General features: G+C 34.4%; 1 protein-coding gene across 2 annotated transcripts in view; it reads left to right on the top strand.

The window, feature by feature from the left end:
• Positions 1 to 17,262, top strand: part of rasgrp2 (RAS guanyl releasing protein 2 (calcium and DAG-regulated)) — a 28,365-nt gene extending 11,103 nt beyond the window's left edge. The window contains exons 8-16 of one of the 2 annotated variants that reach the window (XM_087301524.1): positions 134 to 250; positions 3,590 to 3,871; positions 6,619 to 6,699; positions 6,978 to 7,085; positions 10,051 to 10,166; positions 10,284 to 10,425; positions 11,900 to 11,936; positions 12,028 to 12,189; positions 14,396 to 16,824. In XM_087301524.1, the coding sequence (XP_087157650.1) occupies positions 134 to 250; positions 3,590 to 3,871; positions 6,619 to 6,699; positions 6,978 to 7,085; positions 10,051 to 10,166; positions 10,284 to 10,425; positions 11,900 to 11,936; positions 12,028 to 12,189; positions 14,396 to 14,451 (1,101 nt within the window). In that variant the 3' untranslated portion in view covers positions 14,452 to 16,824. Of the gene's footprint in view, positions 1 to 133; positions 326 to 3,589; positions 3,872 to 6,618; positions 6,700 to 6,977; positions 7,086 to 10,050; positions 10,167 to 10,283; positions 10,426 to 11,899; positions 11,937 to 12,027; positions 12,190 to 14,395; positions 16,825 to 17,109 lie in introns of those variants that run through there. The other variant, XM_087301525.1, reaches the window with a different exon arrangement.
• The last annotated feature ends 3,143 nt before the right edge of the window (positions 17,263 to 20,405 follow it).

Here is a 20,405-nt window from a genome sequence, read left to right as displayed (position 1 = left end):
TTATGCTAATTTGAATATGATGGTTTAAAGGAAGGTGAGATAGAAGGTCTTATAATTTTGCACCTCAGTATTTTCATAAGTTCTGGTATTATGTTTGGTGTGTATGTGTGTGTGTGTGTGTGTGTGTGTGCAGAGACTGCTGCAGCTGCAGAACTTTAACACACTGATGGCTGTAGTTGGAGGCCTCAGCAACAGCTCCATCGCTCGACTCAAGAACACACAAGCTCTCATCAGCAGCGACACACGCAAGGTAAACACCGCCAGAGCTCTGCTTAACAAACACACCTCCAGCCCTGGCCAGAAAGAAAAAAAATCAAAACAAACAGCTGAAACCCTCCAGATCTGGCCACGGCAGATAAGATTCTCAAAGTCCACTCAGCAGTAAGTGCCATTTTCATACTCTCTGCCAGACTGAACACAAATATCAATACTCGAGTCAAGTGCTCTGCTATCGGGCAAGCAAACGTGAGCTGAAATAACTTGTACTCATGTAGCAACCAGTTCAACTCTTTTGATTACAGCCCGCAATTTATGGTAAAAAAAAAAAAAAACATGTTTTTAAACCAAAGAGTTTGATTTTTTATATATTCATACTTAAAGTTTGTATGTTTGTATATGCAGTGGTGTAGTGGTGCTTAGAGGAGTGTGTATAATATTAAAGTTTGGAGCCAATTTAATTTATTGATACATTGAAAAAGTGAGTATATTATACAACTATATATACATATGTGTGTGTGTGTGTGTGTGTGTGTGTGTGTGTGTGTGTGTGTGTGTGTGTGTGTGTGTGTGTGTGTGTGTGTGTGTGTGTGTGTGTGTGTGTGTGTGTGTGTGTGTGTGTGTGTGTGTGTGTGTGTGTGTGTGTGTGTGTGTGTGTGTGTGTGTGTGTGTGCATACAGTATGTTTGTGTATAACGGATAATCAATGAATTGTCATGCGTTAAAAGTATTTTTAATGCTCAATGTGGAGGCCAAGAATCACCCCACATGTAGCGGGCAAATCTAAAAGCTCATGGTAACATTTGCTAGCTACCTCTTTGCAAATATTTATTTATTATAAGTTATTATAAGAATTGGGCACAAATGAACACCATGAAGTATTTCATTACAAATGACAAAATAATTTTTTAATAATAGTAGTAGTACTATTTTTTTTATTCTGTTGAACAAAAAAGAAGATATCTTGAAGAATATTAGAAACCTGTGGCCATTCACTTTCACTGTATTTGTTTTCCAGTGTCTAAAAGATCGTACGCAGCCATACAATAAATATTTGGGTGACACGGTGGCTCAGTGTTTAGCGCAGTTGCCTCACAGCAAGAAGTTGTTGTGAGTTTGTTGTGATCCAAATGTTTAGGTGAATTACTCAAAGCTGAATTTTTGCATCCATTCCTTCAGAATATTCCTGCACAATATTATTATTCTATGTCCAAGAAACATTTTTATTTTTAATTCATGTCAATGTTAAAAACAATTAGTTAATTAGTTAGCTACAATTTATTAGCTACTTTAGAAGTGAGTCATTGTATCATTCACTTAACTGACTTAGTCAAAAACACTGATTCATTCAGGAACCAAACAAATCATTAAGCATCCATGTGTGTCCATGGACCATTCACATGAACAATTTGTTTTAAAACACTGATTCATTTAAAGAGTCATTTAATCACTTACTAATTTATTTAAAAACACCAATTAATTCAGTTCATTTGCTTAAAGATCTTGTGGAAATCATGAGACAAGTAACAAATATGAAACAATGTAAAATAATGACAAATGATATGTTGACCATTAAAACAATATGCTCTATTTAATATAAGTTGGCATTTCTGTGTGGAGTTTGCATATTCTCCCTGTGTCGGTGTGAGTTCCATCACAGTTCAAAGACATGCACTACAGGTGAATTGGATAACCTAAATTGGCTGTGGTGTATGTGTGTGAATGAGTGTGTATGGATGTTTCCATTACTGGGTTGCAGCTGGAAGGGCATCCGCTGTGTAAAACCTATGCTGGACAAGTTGGTGGTTCATTCCGCTGTGGTGACCCCTGATGAATAGAGGAACTAAGCCGAAGGGACATGAATAAAGAAAGTTAATATCTATTATAAACATATTTGCAGGTTGTCTCCTGGTGAAGCACATGTTAGTGTCCTCCAGATTAAACAGAAATTAAGGCACTGTCGCTGAATTGCTATAGTTATGACTAATGTTGGAGGGAAGCTCATTTATTTTGACCTGTAATCAAAAAGTGATCAAATAAATGATTTTTCAATACTTATATCTATAATAAAATTGTGTTCCTAACACCATGTTGCAATAGATCAGCTTTTTTGTTTTAATGATAACTCATTCACAAAAGGTCAATTGAGAATACAATACCTATGAAAGAGTTAATAGGACTATATAATATAGTTTTTGGCTAGATGTAAATAAATCAGATGACATATCTTATCTGCGCTGCTCTAGAAGTTGTGAATCTTCATGCTAGTTGATGATTGGTTTGCTAGCAAACTGCTTTATTTTTTTGCGTACTGAAAACTTTAGAAGCAAAATATCAGTATTTTTAGTGGTTGATCTAATTCAGGCATATTCTGCATCGTTTGGCACACAAACAAAAACGCATGTGTTCCTTATTCAGTTCTCTTTAGCTTTATATTTTACCCAGCACAGTCAGTTCTGTCTCGAGTGAGCATAAACAAAAGGAAACAAATAGATTAATAGATTGTATACCCATTGCATGTTTTTCATGTTAAACAAAGAAAATTAGAGAGAAATTGTGCAGCACTGCACTTATTCAAATGATTGCTTTTATTTTGCATGTTTTTTTTTTGTGTTTTCAAAAGATGACAATATTCCATTTAAAATATTTCTTGCACAATTATTTATATGGGGCGACATGGTGGCTCAGTGGTTAGCACTGTCGCCTCACAGCAAGAAGGTCGCTGGTTTGAGTCCCGGCTGGGTCAGTTGGCATTTCTATGTGGAGTTTGCATATTCTCCCTGTGTTGGCATGGGATTCCTCTGGGTGCTCCGGTTTCTCCCACAGTCCAAATACATGCGCTATAGGTGAATTGAATAAGCTAAATTGACCATAGTGTATGTGTGTGTGTGAATGTGAGTGCGTATGGGTGTTTCCCACTTCTGTGTTGCAGCTGAAAAGGCATCTGCTGTGTGAAACATATGCTGGTGATTCATTCTGCTGTGTGACTCCTTGTGAATAAAGGGACTAAGCCGAATGAATGAATGAATAAATGAATGAATTATACTTTGATTTAAAGGGATAGTTCACATAAAAATCGGTTATACTTAATACTTTTTCTGTTATACTTTACTCACCCTTGACTTGTTTCAAACCTGCTTGAGTTTTTCATTTGGAAACACAAAACAAGATCTTTTGGACATTGGAAAACAAATACAGTGAAAGTCAATGGCCACAGGTTTCTAACATTCTTCAATTTTTTTTTTTATGTCCAACAGAATAAAAAAATAGTACTATTGTTAAACAATTATTTTGTCATTTGTAATGAAATACTTTATGGTGTTCATTTGTGCCCAATTCTGTCCATCTTCATGGTATTGTCTGTGTTTAATCAGGTGTTTGATGGATTGGTGGAGCTGGTCACTTCCTTTGGAAACTACAGCCGCTATCGTCAGCGTTTCTCTGAATGTTCAGGATTCCGCTTCCCCATCCTTGGGGTTCATCTGAAGGACCTGATTGCCGTCCATGTGGCTCTGCCTGATTGGATCGACCCAGAAAAGACCAGGGTCAACCTAACCAAGACCTATCAACTATACGCCATCCTGGAGGAGCTGGCACTCATTCAAAGCACTCCCCCCAACATAGAGGCCAACACAGACCTGCTCAATCTACTTATAGTGAGTTTGTCATGGGTGGGACGAGTTTGCTGTGATCCAAATGTTGGATCATGTGGTTTATTTTTGTGAATCCAAGCTGAACTTTTACATCAATTACTACTGTCTTAAGTGTTACATGATAGTATTATTTAATGTCCAAGAAACATTTTTTACATTATTTTCAGTGTTAAAAACAGTTTGAGTCATTGTATCACGCACTTAACTGATGTAGTCAAAAGCACTGATTCATTCAGGATCCAAACAAATCACTGAGCGTCCATGCACGTTCATGGATCTGCCACTTAAACAATTTGTTTAAAAATACTAATTCATAACAATCTTGTGGAAATAATGAAACAAATAACAAATATTAAACAAGTAATGACATATGACATGCTGACCATTAAAAATATGGTCTATTAAATCTAAATTTAATAACATGACTGGAATTTGTATGTATTTAATCGGCTGTGTTCTTCTTGTCACGTGACCTACTAGAATCAGTTGCATCACTTTATTTTCGTTCATAAATTCTCTTATGGCCTCATGGGATAATAAAATGTCCATCAAATGTGCGCTTTAGGATTTCATCCGAAGTAGCTATTTGTTTCATCCTTCATGTTTATTTCTATAGCGCTTTTACAATGTAGATTTTGTCAAAGCAGCTTAACATTGAAGTTCTAGTAAATTGAAACTGTGTCAGTCCAGTTTTAGAGTTAAAGTTCAGTCTGGTTTAAATTTCACTGCTGAAAGTCCAAACACTGAAGAGCAAATCCTTCGATGCGCAGTTCCAAGTCCCAAAACCAAGCAAGCCAGTGGCGACAATAGCAAGGAACAAACTTCACCAATTGAAAAAAAAATAGAGCAATCAGGCTCAGTTGGGCACAACCATTTGGTCAGCTGTGGGTACATCGGATATTATCCATTCAGTCATACTACTCAGCTCACATGCTGTTTTCACATAGTATGTAGAAGAAAAGTATGTGATTCACAGATAGCAAAAATGTGCCTCAGACATCCTGTAACAAAAGTGAGGCCACCATTTTGATCATTCCCTGCTGGCTGGCTGTGTTACAGTCCAAAAACACCACCTTCTCCTTGAAAATAAATGGGATGTGAGCCCAACTAAGAAAATAAATTACACTTCAAATAATTATTTAAACTATGGCTCATGGTTTTCCATTATTTTTAATAGTTCTGTGTCGACTGAAATGTTCAACTGTATTTTTTTTCATATTTATGTTTCCTATATTTTAGTTAGTTGATCTTTAAAAAATGGAGTGTGGCCTCTTGATTAACAATTTCCTTTTTTTATTATTATTATTAATTTACCATTTGCAAACATGATTAACATTTTATGGTAAGACGTTAAAACCACACCACTTAGTTAAATCACTACTGCACAGACAGACCATCTACATCCAGAAAACAAACAAACAAACAAAAAATGTCAGCTGCTGGGAGATTTTGGGCTCTATTTTAAAGATCTGGGCACAAAGTCTAAAGCGCATGGTGCAAAAGCATTAAAGGCATGTCCAAATCCACTTTTGCTATTTTAAAAAAAGGGAAAATACAGTTTGGGGTGTATGGTCTAACAGGTTTGTGCTTATTCTCTTAATCAATTATGGGTGTGTTTTGAGTGTAACGTGCATTAAACCAATCAGAGTTTCATCTCCTGTTGCCTTTAAGAGTCACTCGCGTTACACCATGGCGCATCTGCTATTTACATGGCGGACTTTGTAAGTGGAAAAACTGAACACTTCACTAATGAGAAAACAGTTAAACAGACCATCTGCAGCACAAGGATAAAGAATGAGCCTCCTCCATTTGGCCACTGTACTTTCTCTTTACTTTTACTCTTTACTTTACTTCTTTACTTTCGTGGAGTAGGGAAACGGTGGAATCTCACTCCATTAAAGACATTTATAGCCTACATATTTAATTTTGCTTGTTAAGCGCAAAGATTTGTTTAAAAACTATTTCTAAATTCAGTTCAAATTTCCAGAAAACTAATAAATGAACAATAATAACAAGTAATATTGACAAAAAATAATAAGTGTGGTAAAAAACCTGAGTTATATCCAAACACACATCCTATTCTTATGCCTCATATAGTGATGCATACATCTCAAAAACCCGACAGGTGGACAAATCGAAGCTAGTTTTTGTTAAAACAAATATAAAAATGCATATATAAATAATACTGCTAATAATAATAACATTTTACAAATGCAAATTGTCATGAATAAACTGAAACAAGCACCTCGAAATGAAGAAGGCATAGAAGTTAGTGGGTTTTTTTTTATTTATGTAGAAAATAATATTTTTTGTAACATTTTAGTCCTTTAATGTTTATTTATAAGTAAGGATAGTTGTGTATTGCTGTAGGCAATGTGTAAGCACATAGGCACATTACATGTTCTGCGCTGGACTTTCCTTTTTAGACCGGAACACCCACGAGTCCGAAAAGTGGCACAAATTGATTTGCTATTTAAACAGCGTGTTGCAAAACGTGAAAATTAGGGTTGCGCTGGTCTGAAAATAGCAGCAAATCATGCCAAACACATCTTGTGCCTTATTGCACCGGGTGATGATAGGCCCCTTTGAAATCACTGTCTACAGTGGAAGGAAGTAAAGATGCATCATCCAGTTATCTGAGATTTAAGCATGATTGCTGATAAAGTGAGGAAATGTGATGTTATTTATCAAATCTATGTCATGTAAATCACTAATTAATAATCATTTGCATTTCTTCTGTCCCTCTCCAGGTGTCTTTGGACCAGTACCACTCAGAGGATGATATATACCAGCTGTCTCTACAGAGGGAGCCTCGCAGTATTAAACTCTCGGTGAGTCACACACCACCAACATAAAAACTGCTCAGATAGCAAATCAGTAGCCACCATGAGGCAGAAACCACCAATTACAAGCACTCATGACACAATTTGACAGATTAATTTTCCCATGTTGCTTGCGTAATCCACTTACGTAGACTTGCAGCTGGGAGACTGAACCACTACTCTATAATTATTCTGTTCAACCAACGGACAGCAGTCATTTATCCATATCTGCTGGTGCCTTATTTTCACTTGCTAAGTGAATACACCATTGATTTCCGGCCTCTTAGACCTCCAGCTCAAAGTCACAGTCTCCTCTAATAGAACAGTGGGCATCTTCAGTCAAACCCAAAGCGGATCCATCCATTATCAACAAGCACATCAAGAAAATGGTGGAGGTATGTGACCTAAACTACTTTAAATCCTTTATGAGTTCTTCTTTCCTGAATAATTATTTGATTTACATATTAAATAAAGTGTATTTTATGGTTAATAAAGAGGTGTAAATAAATGCAAAAATTAGTTTTATGAAAATGCACAGCTATATGCAATACTTCTTGATTGTTAGTTATGTAGTTTACATCATTATCCATTGTTTTATATAGATACAATTGATTCAACAGTATCACTGTATCATATCACTCAGCCTGTGTTTTCTAGACAAATGTTCATTCTTTGATTATTGGATGGGATTATTTAGTTGTTTACATTAGGTTATATTATAGTAAAACTTTACAAAAATGTTGTATTAGTTATTGTTAGTTAATGCATTTACTAGCATGAACAAACAATGAACAATGCATTTACTACAGTTCTTGTTCATCTTAGTTAACGATAGTTAATGAAAATACAGTTGTTCACTGTTGGTTCATATTCACTCCTGGTGAATTAACTAAAGGTAGCAAGCATGAATTTGGATGTTAATAATGTATTAGTAATTGTTGAACTATGATTAATAAATGCTGTACAAGTACTGTTTATCATTTGGTCATGCTAATAAACACATTAACTATTAAAACTTATAAGTGTGACCAATAATATTAACCTAAATCATTCAAAAATATGATTTCAATCAGGGAAAATATGTGTGACCTCATCATTCATTTAAGTGATTTGTTCAAAAATAATACATTAATACAAGTCCCAATAATACAACTTATTCAAAAGCTAGCCATTAAAAAAACAAAAAGAAGTAGCTGACCATACGAGTGAGTCATTGAATCATTCACTCATTACATTTATTTAAAGGTGCTTCTATGTTTTTGACTCTTCTAAAGCATACACATACCAAAATATGTTTACAGATATTTAAGAAATATGCTTAGTGCATTCTTGTTTATCTGCAAAACAGTGCTCAAGTCAGTTATTCTGCTTTGAAAATGTAAGTTACGTGCCAGAAGGCCGTTTTTGTTTGGTTCTTTTACCCGCCCACTGCCACTTTAGCCAATTATATTTTAGCACCCCTGGTTGCCTTGTTGGAAAACCGCATATTTCATTCTTTCATTCTGAAAGGCTCTTAAAGCATGCGTCCGTGACCGAAATGCGACCTTCAGTGGACAGTAGCAAACTCTAAAATGAGACGCAGATTCAGAGTTCCACATGAGTTGATTATTAATTAACAAATAATATAAATATTATGAATGTAAACGTAACCCCCTGTCCTAACAACATGCTACGTGACCAGATTTGCAGTAAGTAGCAGTTTAGCTGTTTGCACCAGACGAAACATGACAGAAATTTAAATACAGCCTTTCAGAAGCACAGAATAATGCACTAACTGCACTACACCGAAATAGTTTATAATCTAATTAATATATATATTAAATCTCTTTAATATTATTAAATGTATCCGAGGTGATTATTGTCAGTTTTGTGTTGTTCAGCTGCAAGAAATTGAAGCCGTTTTTAATATATTAATTTGAGGTGTTGGTTAGAACAAAAACTTATTTTACTATGGAAAATAATCCTTATGTCGCGTGCTGTTGCTTTTATTTAAACCATGATTTAAACCTTGCTTTCAGGCTCAGTGGTCAGACTCGCTCCGGTTGGTCCTTAATCTAGCAACCTGCGTTTGCATTTATTTTGATCCAGGAATGCAATACCTAGTTCAACCTCTGGGTGTCAAACTTACATACTGCACCTTTAAAAACACTGATTCTTTTCAAATTGAAAGAAGTGATTGGATTTTGCATTGAGTCGTTATATTATTCACTTAACCAGTTTGTTCAAAAACACTAATACATTCATAAACAAAATGTACGAGGGAGTCACAAATAATGGGAGAAGGAAACAGTGTCAGCACAGTGGAAAAGCTGACAAGAACAAAGCAGTATGTGTGATTTGCCATGCTGAGGTGAAATATTGTGGATATGGTCACATTTGATCCTAAATGTAAAATAACATACTTACAGTAGTCCTGTTTAAACAAGCTATGTATTGTATGATGTGCACAGTTATCCAAAAATCAGATTAATCTTTCAGGCTATACACTTTTACATTTTTAGGCTATACCAAAGTCTCTTTAAGGCAAGAAATTTCACTCTGCCATCATCTTTGAAACACCTCTCGGGCAGTATGCTCGGTCTGAATGGAAAAACAGCAAATGTCTCTAAAAATGTTTGCCAAGCTCACAGTTACATCACGTATTTGGAATCATCAATAGAAATAACCAACTTTCTTATAAGTTTAGTTTCTTAACATTCGAATCAAACAAAAATGGCATGTTTTCAGGTTGCCCAAGCTAATGTGCATGCACACTTAAAAGGAACGAGATCACAACACCAACCTCATTTATGGCCGTACACATTATCATCCTCTGGATATTGATTGTCTGATCGCACTGTTCTTCTGAAGTAATTTACAACTTGGTCCTGATGGCAAATCTCCTCCAGAAATGCCAGCAACTCTTTGATGGTTGGCTCCTGTGCTAGTAGACAGGGCTTCATTAGCCATATTGTTACACTTCTCCCCATTCAAAACTATACGAGTGAGTGTATTCTGTAATCTTTGGCTATACTGAGGTGGGCTTTGTTGCTTGTTTAATATGTTTAATGTGTGCAGCAGCAAAAGTCTGTGGCTCTTCAGTTCATTTTTTTTATTAATTTACCATTTGTAAACTGAAGTTCACCCTATTCAGTTTTGGAAATATCAATACTGTTTGAATTAAATCTGTATTCATGAAATCAAGAATTGAATCTGATTAAATTGGATGCTTGTGGTTCAGAATTGAATCAAACAAGGGCATCTAAATCAACACCCAGTCCTAATAGCTGAATAAAAGAGATATCAGACTTGCACAGCACCATAGTGAGTTATAAACGTCATGCCATGGAATAAATTAATTTACGACTTTTTATTTTGCAGTCAGTTTTCCAAAACTATGACACCGATGGCGATGGCTACATTTCCCAAGAGGAGTTCGAGATCATCAGGAGCAATTTCCCCTACCTCGGCAAGTTTGACGAACTGGACCAAAACCAGTGGGTTTATCACGACAATCTGTCCAGTTTATCTAGAGCTATTATTTTGCCTCATTTGTCAACGTCTACAGTACAGTACAGGCCCCCGTCTTTCTCTTTTCTCATTTTCACTCCCAGGGATTGTAAAATTAGCCGAGAGGAGATGATTGAGTACTTCACCAAGGCGAGCTCTTTACAGAACTGTAAGATGGGTTTTGTTCACACGTTTGCAGAGACGAGCAGCATCAAGCCTTCATTTTGTCGCCACTGCTCTCGCTTGGTAAGTACACGTTTTATTTGTGGCTCAAACTCTTTATCTTCATCTCCAACGTGATGATGACAGACCACACATATGACAAGCTGCCAAATGAAATAAGATCATGAGAAAAATCTGCATTTATGTTAAAAAAGGAACACAAGCATATACTGCCTATTTTATGCCTGTGTTTGTTCGTATTTGTCGCTGCTGTCAGATGTTTCTAGTATTTGCGTTTAAAGGTGTGTCTAGGGAAAAGATGTTGTTCTGTTCACAGCTGGTAGTTGGGTGTAGATGGTAACCACTTCCTATTTTCTCATTTCCTGTCAAGATCCACCCCAGCACAGAACCTATTTTCCCTTTTCTCTAGTATGTTTTGTTGTTGTTGTTGTTGTTGATAATGAAGTAGTGTTTTTTAAAGTAATATTGAGCAATGTTTAATCTATTCTGTGAGTAACTGGATTTCAGTTTTGTGGAAAAAATCTGTTTTATTTACTAAATACTTTAACAATGAAATGTTTGTTTTTCCCCTTTGTTTCTTGAATGTTTTTTTCAGCAAATTGAATAAAAAGTGATATAAGAGGCTGTAATGACATTACAAAGCATTCTGTTTAAAATAAATGGTATTCTATTTGAGTCTTTAATCCATCAAATAACTGTATAGTGTTACGGAGGAGGGGATAAACCTTAATAATACAACAATAATACAAAACAACTTCTGTATATCTGTATGTGTATATATATATATATATATATATATATATATATATATATATATATATATATATATATATATATATATATATATATATATATATATATATATATATATATATATATATATATATGTATATATATATATATATATGTATATATATATGTATATATATAAATGTATATATATATATATATATATATATATATATATATATATATATATATATATACACACACACATATATATGTGTGTGTGTGTGTGTGTATATAACTATATATATATATATATATATATATATATATATATATATACATATATATATATATATATATATATATATATATATATATATATATATATATATATATATATATATATATATATATATAGTTGAAATCAGAATTATTAGCGCCCCTGAATTTTTACCGCCCCTGTTTTTTTTTTTTCCCCAATTTCTGTTCTGTTCTGGGAAGATTAATTCAGCACATTTCTAAGCATAATAGTTTTAAAAACTTATTTCTAATAACTGATTTATTTTATATTTATACATACATATATACACACACACACACATACACACACACACGTATATGCATTTCCAGAATTTTCAACCCAAAAATCAGCAAGACTTTACTTTGACTTTACTGAGATTGTATTTTTTAGTATTGCCTAAAAGATAAGCGCATCAAGTAAAGTAGTAAAGTAAAGTGTTAAAGTTTTGGGTTGTTTTGTGCTGTGTTGCATAGGTCATTGTGTCTTCATGTATGCTAATTCTTGCAGATATGGGGATTTTACAATCAGCGATGCAAATGCAAAGGTATGAAACCAACTCTTCAAACCAACTCAACCATTGAACTACATTAATCAGTTTTTTTTTCTGTGTAAATGTGGCTTTGTGTGTGTTTCAGTGTGTGGAGTGAGCTGTCATAAAGACTGTGTGAGTCGTTTGGCCATTGAGTGCCGTAAGAGAACGCAGAGTGTCAGTGTTTATAATGATGTGTCCTCAAAGGCCACACGCTCCTTCAGCTTTCCACCTCCACAGAGCACTGAGACCATAGCAGAGAGCCCAGGTAAATCTATACACAAGTGTGCTTCAAAACAACACACACACACACACACACTATACCATATAATTATACAAGCCAACTCATACTGACTGTGGGTTCCAAAGAAAATATAAAGATTAAAACTCAAAATAAAAGCCAAGGTTTTATGATTTTAAACGTAAAAATGTTAAATAAAGAATAAGGACATTTTAATGATCTTTTTTTATGCCAAAGATTGGTTGTTCATTGTTATTTTTGTTGCTTTAAACATCTAATCAACAGGGTTTTAGGATTTTAAATATTTCGTTTCAAATATTCATTAATTCATTTTCTTGTCAGCTTAGTCCCTTTGTTACTCCGGGGTCGCCACAGCAGAATGAACCGCCAACTTATACAGCACGTTTTTACGCAGTGGATGCCCTTCCAGCCGAAACCCATCTCTGGGAAATCGTTTAAAATATATTAGATGATAATGGATTAAATAATTTTTTTGTTTTTTTTGCTCAGAATTTGATTCAAACTTAGTAGAATTTTAAAAATGTTTTTATAACAATGCAAAAAAAGCCAATTAATCAAAATTAACATGGTGTTAAAATTCATTAAAAAAAATCACATTTATTCTGATGAATACAATTTTGTTTTTGCAAAGAATGAAATAATAAAAGAATAATAAATTGATAATATCATGCTTGAATCTATTTGGAAAAGAGCAACTCCTTTTTTAAAGGGTTTAGTATATAAAAAATAAATACAGTTATTAAATAACTGGATTTTTTTTTTTACTAAAAATGTAACTTGACAGCATTATAGCATTATTTTTAATATTTTACTAATTTAACCATCAGTTTAATACAGGGTTTTTAGTTTTACATGATTTACAGTTTATTACAAAGACACAACTTCTACTTTATACTGTATTTGTTTAATGTTAAACCTGGAAATAAGTTAGAGTTCCAGAATGTTTGAATGAACAAACTAATGAATGAATGAATGAAACGTTTTATGAATATTTATTAGTAATATTAACCCTTATGTTCTGTTGGGGATGTATTCATCCATCCTGGGGTGATTTTGATTCTTAATTTGGCCATAACCTTTTCTCTGTTTAAGCTAGCGGAATTATATTTAATTACACATATTTTGAGAAAATACTTAAACTCAACACAATTCCATTATAAAAATTTTTTTTTTGCAAAATTTTTTCCCTAGTTGGGAAGAAGTAAAATTTGTCATTGTTACTGCTGATCATCAGTTGGCACCATTAACCCAGGTCTTAGATAGGCCTGTGCAAAAAAGCGTAGTTTTTGGATTGTGCATGTAGTCATTCATTCATTCATTCATTCATTTTCTTTTCGTTTAGTCTCTTATTAATCAGCAATCGCCACATTGGAATGAATCGCCTGTGTATGGCGTATAACAGCAAATTAAAGTGTGTGTATGTATGTCTGTGAGTGCGAGAGTGACCTTTGCACTTACCTTGATGTGTCTGAGAAAATCTAAATATGCATCTCAGCTTTTAGAACTACATGGAGTAAACAAAAACAAAGATTGTGTATTTATGCACCATCAAATGTGGTTATAAAGGAAGTCATTGGGGCAAAAACAGCCACCAACAGTAAATTAGGGAGAAAACAAATAAGACAATATTGTTACTAATCATTCACATGTCCAAGACAGTGATAAAAGGTAAAGAAAATCCAGTCCACAGTTACTTTTTATATGAAAACATGTTATTTTAGTTTTTTTTTTTTTTTTTACCAATCAGTGATATCATATGTGAATTTGGCAATTAATGAGTTAAAATCCTGTTTATTTATTTATTTATGTGTTTATTAAACATTTAATAGTCCTCAGTTTTGATGAGGACTGAGGTTGATTATGCCAAAAAAAATTTATCTGATGCATTTTTACAGCAATTAATTTAGTGTATGTTTTCATAGTTTGTAATATATTTTAAACATTTATTTCAGGGCTGCATTTTAAGAAAAAAATAATAATGGATAAATAATTTTATTATAATTAAATTATTTTTTATTATTATTTCAAAAGTATTTTATGCTGTCAGGTTAAATAAAATGGATCATTTCTGAAGAAGAAAAAAACTGCAACTGAATTTTAATTAAAAACATGCATATTTTTTAATAAACTCACTAAACAGTTATGTGTAGTAAACCATGCTGTTGATGTTTTGAAGAATAAACAAAGCTAATAACTCACACTTTCTCTGCAGTGATCTGCACAGACCCTTTGCAGGATCAGGATGAGGTTTTTGATGTCTACCTTTGATGAGATCTGAAAAGATGATGTATATTGCCAACACAATCACCTTCTGCTTGAGAGCCTTTTTATTACCCCATTTTCATGAAGAGAAATCCATCACCTGCCATCAGATACTGTATGTTCCTTTCCGCTTCGTTCCCAGAGGATGCTCTTGGAGAAAGCCACTCTTTTCCAGTGAGGTCCATGATCTTCAGAGCTGCTGCACTGGAACTTCTCATCCACTGCTGAGCAGAACTAATACATGCAGGGTATTTGTGGGGACTTTCGCAAAAAGTCTTAAAATGTCTTAAATTTAAAAAAACACAATTTTAGGCCTTAAAAAGTCTTAAATTCATTGAAATATTATCTTTTATGTTTTAATTTTACTTTGTTTACGTAAAGCCACCCAATTGATCCAAAACAAATCCAATAACCAACAACACATCTTAACTTTTAGCAAAACTACTCATAACTAGTATTATAACTGTAGTCCGTTGTTCGAACGTTTAGTTTTTTAAAGAGTTTTTTTTTTTTTTTAAGTAATGTTGAACAAAAATGTATTCATACAGTTGAAGTAAGAATTATTAGCCCCCCTTTGACTTTTTTTTTTTTTTTCATTTTTAATTATTTCCCAAATTATGTTTTACAGAGCAAGGACATTTTCACAGTATGTCTGATAATATTTTTTCTTCTGGAGAAAGTCTTATTTGTTGTATTTTGGCTAGAATAAAAGCAATTTTAAATTTTTCAAAAAACAATTTAAGGTCAAAATTATTAGCCCCTTTAAGCTTTATATTTTTTCGATAGTCTACAGAACAAACCATGGTTATACAATAACTTGCCTAATTACCCTAACCTGCCTAGTAAACCTAATTAACCAAGTTAAGCCTTTAAATGTCACTTTAAGCTGTATAGAAGTGTCTTGAAAATATCTAGTCAAATATTATTTACTGTCATCATGACAAAGATAAAATAAATCAGTTATTAGAGATGAGTTATTAAAAATATTATGTGCTGAAAAAATCTGCTCTCCGTTGGGGGAAAAAAATAAAAAGGGGGGCTAATAATTCTGACTTCAACTGTACAACTGAGGTCTGCTTGTTCTGACACATTATTTAAAATATGTGGCTGAGAAATGACTAATTACTACTAATGACTAATTCTGCTGGGCCATAAAAAATCCTTAGCGCCTAGTCTGAATTTTCAGTCTTTGTGGTCTTACAAATGTCTTAAATTTGACTTGATGAAATCTGCAGAAACTATCTACACTATAGTTTTACAGTGTCCTTGTAACAGCATGTGTAAGTACAGAGGGATATTAATAACTTACTTGTGTTAGGCTGTTTTAGGTTTATTAAAAGTGATCCGCATAATTTAATGCTATTATTATTATACATGTTATTTAATGTGTAACAAGGCCAAGTGTACTGTAAAATAGTGTTACCAAAATAGTACCACAGTTAAATTACATACAATAAAAGGTAATTTTGTAATAATATATAATTATTATAAACATTCTAATTGGGTCATTTATAATATTTATATATTTTTAGATTATTTTAAAAATTAGGCTAAAATATGGTATGAGTGTAAGAGCTTTATTTTGTTTGTAATAATAAGCTTGAAATGTTTATTTATAAGTAACAAAATTAGTTTCAGATTTAGATTCATAATTTGTTTGATGGTTTTGTAATAACCTTGGTGATGAAGAGGCTAAATTAAGAGGCCACTTTTCTTCTGCATTTAAATTGAAATTTTTATTGAAAATATAATTTAGAGCATCTTGTCCCCTCATAAATTAACCAAAGCATTGCGGTGTGTTTAGATACTTTTATATTTTCATTTGTAGACAACACAACAGCAATATTTTTAACCAAAAATAATTATTACAACAGTATGTCAATGATACTGACGCAACTGGTATATGGCCAGATCATATTTGACAACAGTGATACTATTCATATAACCGAGAATCCTCTTTTAATACTGATTCATGTAACGGCATGATTTCACTGACCTTTCTGACTCCCCTGATATGAATGATTATGAGGCGAACACAAGGTCAAATGAATGACGGTGACAGACAGCAGTGAATCTCTCATCATTAAAGACTCTCGCTTCCCGCCAAGAGAAGGCGCTGTTGTTCTAACCTGACAGACCGGCGAGACAAACTCCCGCGCGCCTTATTTGCTTTCTGTCTTTACATGTAGATTATTATTATTCAGATGAATCATTAGTTTTCTTTGATGTACATTTACATGTTTTGCCGCGGAGATAGATACATGTATAATGATCTGGCCCTTTCATCAAATGGGAACATTCTGCTGAGGGAGAAACGATTGTCACGTGACAAATAAGAGCTACTTTTCATTTAATGTAAAATAAATATTTAGTGTCCAATGAATGTGTTTGTAAAGTTTCATCTCAAAATGTCCAGCATACACCATCTATTGTAGCATTATATTATTTATTACCTAGAATAATGTTTTGAAAGATAATCATAAATATTTTAAGGTAGGTAGGTACATTAATGTTTGAGGAGTTAAGTTGATTAAATTAAATAGCTACCACGTTACTGCTCTGTTTTAATTAGCAAATAAACATTCATTCATTTTCTTTTCGGCCACAGCAGAATGAACCGGCAACTTATCCAGCACATGTTTTACGCATTGCATGCCCTTCCAGCTGAAACCCATCTCTGGGAAACATCCATACACAACTAGCAAATAAACCTTACATTATTAATAATGTAAAAAAAAAAAAAAAAAATCTGTCACCTGAACAAGCAGTCTATATTTATTGTGTGTTTATATATGACACTAAAAGTAAGCACTTTCTGGGTAAAATGACCACAGTAAAGTAAAAAACTCGAGCTAGACAGAGCAAACTTTAGCCATATTAACCCAATGTTAACAACAAAAAGACATTGGGGAAAAGCATTAAAATAAATATGAAGTAACATGAGCCTGGACATTTCCTTAAAAATAAATGACTAAATTTAACCACCATGTCCTCAGTGGCTCAGATATATTGGATGACTCTTACAGTACGTTAACTGGTCCATCCAACAACAAAACACTATCACTATCCTTTGGCTTAGTCCCTGGTTTATCACAGCTCACCACAGTGGATTGAACCAACCAAATTACTCTGGCATATATGTTTTATGTGGCAGATGCCCTTCCAGCCTCAACCCAGCTCTGGGAAACACCCAAACATTCTCTCATTCACACACACACACACATACAGCCAATTAATTTTTATTCAGTTAACTTATATCCCATTTCTTTGGACTGTGGGGAAAACCGGAGCACCTGGAGAAAACCACGCTAACACAGAAAGAACAAGTTAGCTCTACACAGAAATGCCTACTGGGACTCAAACCAGCAACCTTATTGCTGTAAGGTGACTGCTAACCACTGAGCCACCCTAACAACAGAACATTTGTGGTGTTTTTTTTTTTTTTTTTTTGGGTGCTATAGCGAGTAAACAGAAATGTTTAACTGTAGCAATACTGCTATGCATGGAAAATCCAGATTAAGGCTTCACTTATGGCTTGTTTCCACTGAGCGGTTCTGTTCGATTAAGTACAGCGCAGTATGAGACACTTTTATTTCTACTTTCACTGTCAGAAGTACCAAAGTAGTGAACTGTGCCATATCTCTTTTTTGGGATCCCTTCATAAGGGTACCTAGCATAGCACTGCTAAAAAGGTTGGAGCTAGACTCACTGCTGAATGCTACTGGTTTATAGAAAATTATCACGTGTGTTGTGCTGTGCAACATACACAAACACAATAGAAAATAAGAAACACAACGTCATATTAATACAGTGACAGCACACAGCAATGAACCATGCTCAAACAAAGGCCGAACAAAACTTGTAGAGCTTTCAACGGTGAACAAGTATGTCATCAAATGTCATATTCTGGTGTATTCTACACTCACCGAGTAAGTGTTCTAAATGCCTGCTGTACCTTGTGTTATTAACGGAGTGCTCTGTGTGCCTACAGTTAAAAAAAACCTTAACCCTTGTTTTCTGTGTGATCTGCTCTTAGGAGTACTATTGGCAGTGGAAACACAAGCCTGATCTGGGTGACCTGTACCGAATCATACTGCACTAAACTAAACTGTACCGTACCGCTTAGTGAAAACAAGGCTTGTCCCCTTCCTACATTACAAGAGGAACAACATCTGAACAAATGTAAGTTCCTGGGTTAATTGATGCACCAGCAGGGACCCAAGTATAGCATTTAAATACAAAAGTAGTCAACTTTTATTATATGTTCTATTTAAAAGAAACAGACGTTGAGACTGTCTGTGGATGCTGATTAAGAAACCACATCATAGACTGACTTCTTCTCTAGGCAAACTGAAGAAAAGTTTGAAGGTTTTATTCCCAGCATCGCACTATTTACTGCACACAGCCTGCTGTGTGAATCATGAGCTGAAATTGGCCTCGATCAGAGGGTTAATCTAGCAGGTTGGACCTTTAGCTGCAAAGCTGCAATTACGTTCCCAGTTAAGTTGTGCTTGCCACTACATCAACATGGGCTTTTAAGGTGATTTTTGTAACACTTGGGTGAACCTTGTCAGCTGGAGTGCAGAAATTGCTATTGTTCATGTCAGTGTGGCTGACGGTGTGGGCAGGGCTTAAAACATGGCCATTTATGCCACATTATGTGCTCAAGACCTCCATTAGTGTCTGTGGCATGTCAAGTATTTTTTTATACACTGTGAAAATGCTGTTTAATTTATGGTGAACCGTATAGGTTCACTCAAATTCACGGAAAAATAGCAACCCTAACATTTGAGGGATGATGAGAGGCTTTGTTCCGCATGTATATTTCAGTTCATGACTGTAAGTGATAATCAGAGAAGAAGAAATTTAGCATATATTTGTACAAGAGTTCTTTTTAGTTCTTGAATTTGATCAGCTGACAGCCTTTATATACATATCATTTTTATATAATTATAAATGTAACTGGAAAACAATGTAGACACAAATGGAGTGATGCTAAGATCATCTAAAAATATTTTAAATTAATAATCATTTAATTTGAATGGAATTCTATAGAAAATTCTATAGAACACAAAACAGATGAGTTATCTGATAGAATTATCTGTTGTGTGTTGTCTTAGACTCGACTCAAGGCTGAGAATTAGGTTAGTCCTACCTCCCAGACTCATCGTCCCTCCTTTTTGGTTCATACAAAAAATCTATCAGGAGCATGCTTAGTCTAAATAAAATCACCATCGTGTCATTTAAACTTTGTGTTGTCGATTGGCAAAGCTCGGTGCATGCTGACACTTAAAAGACTGTAATGGCTGTTTCACAATGCATGACAGGCCTGGCTATTTTTCGATGTGCCTCAGCAATTGGCTACTAGCGACTCCACTGAGGCCAACCATCGAGGACTTCCAGGGCAAGACATACACTTACTACACAAATAAATTTCATTACGCATGCCATAGGAGTCACAGTGGGTGGCACCTTCACCTCACAGCAAGAAGGTAGCTGGTTTGAGCCTCGGCTGGGTCAGTTGGTATTTCTGTGTGCATGTTCTCCCCTCGTTTGCGTGGGTTTCCTCCGGGTGCTCCGGTTTCCCCCAAGTCCAAAGACATGCGGTATAGATTGATTGGGTAAGCTAAATTGTCCATAGTGTATGAGTGTGAATGGGTGTGCATGGATGTTTCCCAGAGATGGGTTGCAGTTGGAAGGGCATCCGCTGCGTAAAACGTGCTGGATAAGTTAACGGTTCATTCTGCTGTGGCGACTCTGGATTAATAAAAGGACTAAGCCGAAAAGAAAATTAATGAATGATGAGTAAGAGTTGTATACCTTTCTTATTTGTGGAAATAGATGTTTCTGACATATATGGGACATACATTGTGTTTCATACAAAAATGTGCTGTATATGTTTCTTGCATATATGTGGACATATGTGTTTCTGACATATATGGAACGTGCTATACATGTAG

Source organism: Danio rerio, chromosome 21, assembly GCF_052040795.2.
Source record: "Danio rerio strain M-AB ecotype USA chromosome 21, GRCz13ab, whole genome shotgun sequence".
Taxonomy (NCBI): domain Eukaryota; kingdom Metazoa; phylum Chordata; class Actinopteri; order Cypriniformes; family Danionidae; genus Danio; species Danio rerio.
This window is presented reverse-complemented; position numbering and strand designations above follow the sequence as displayed.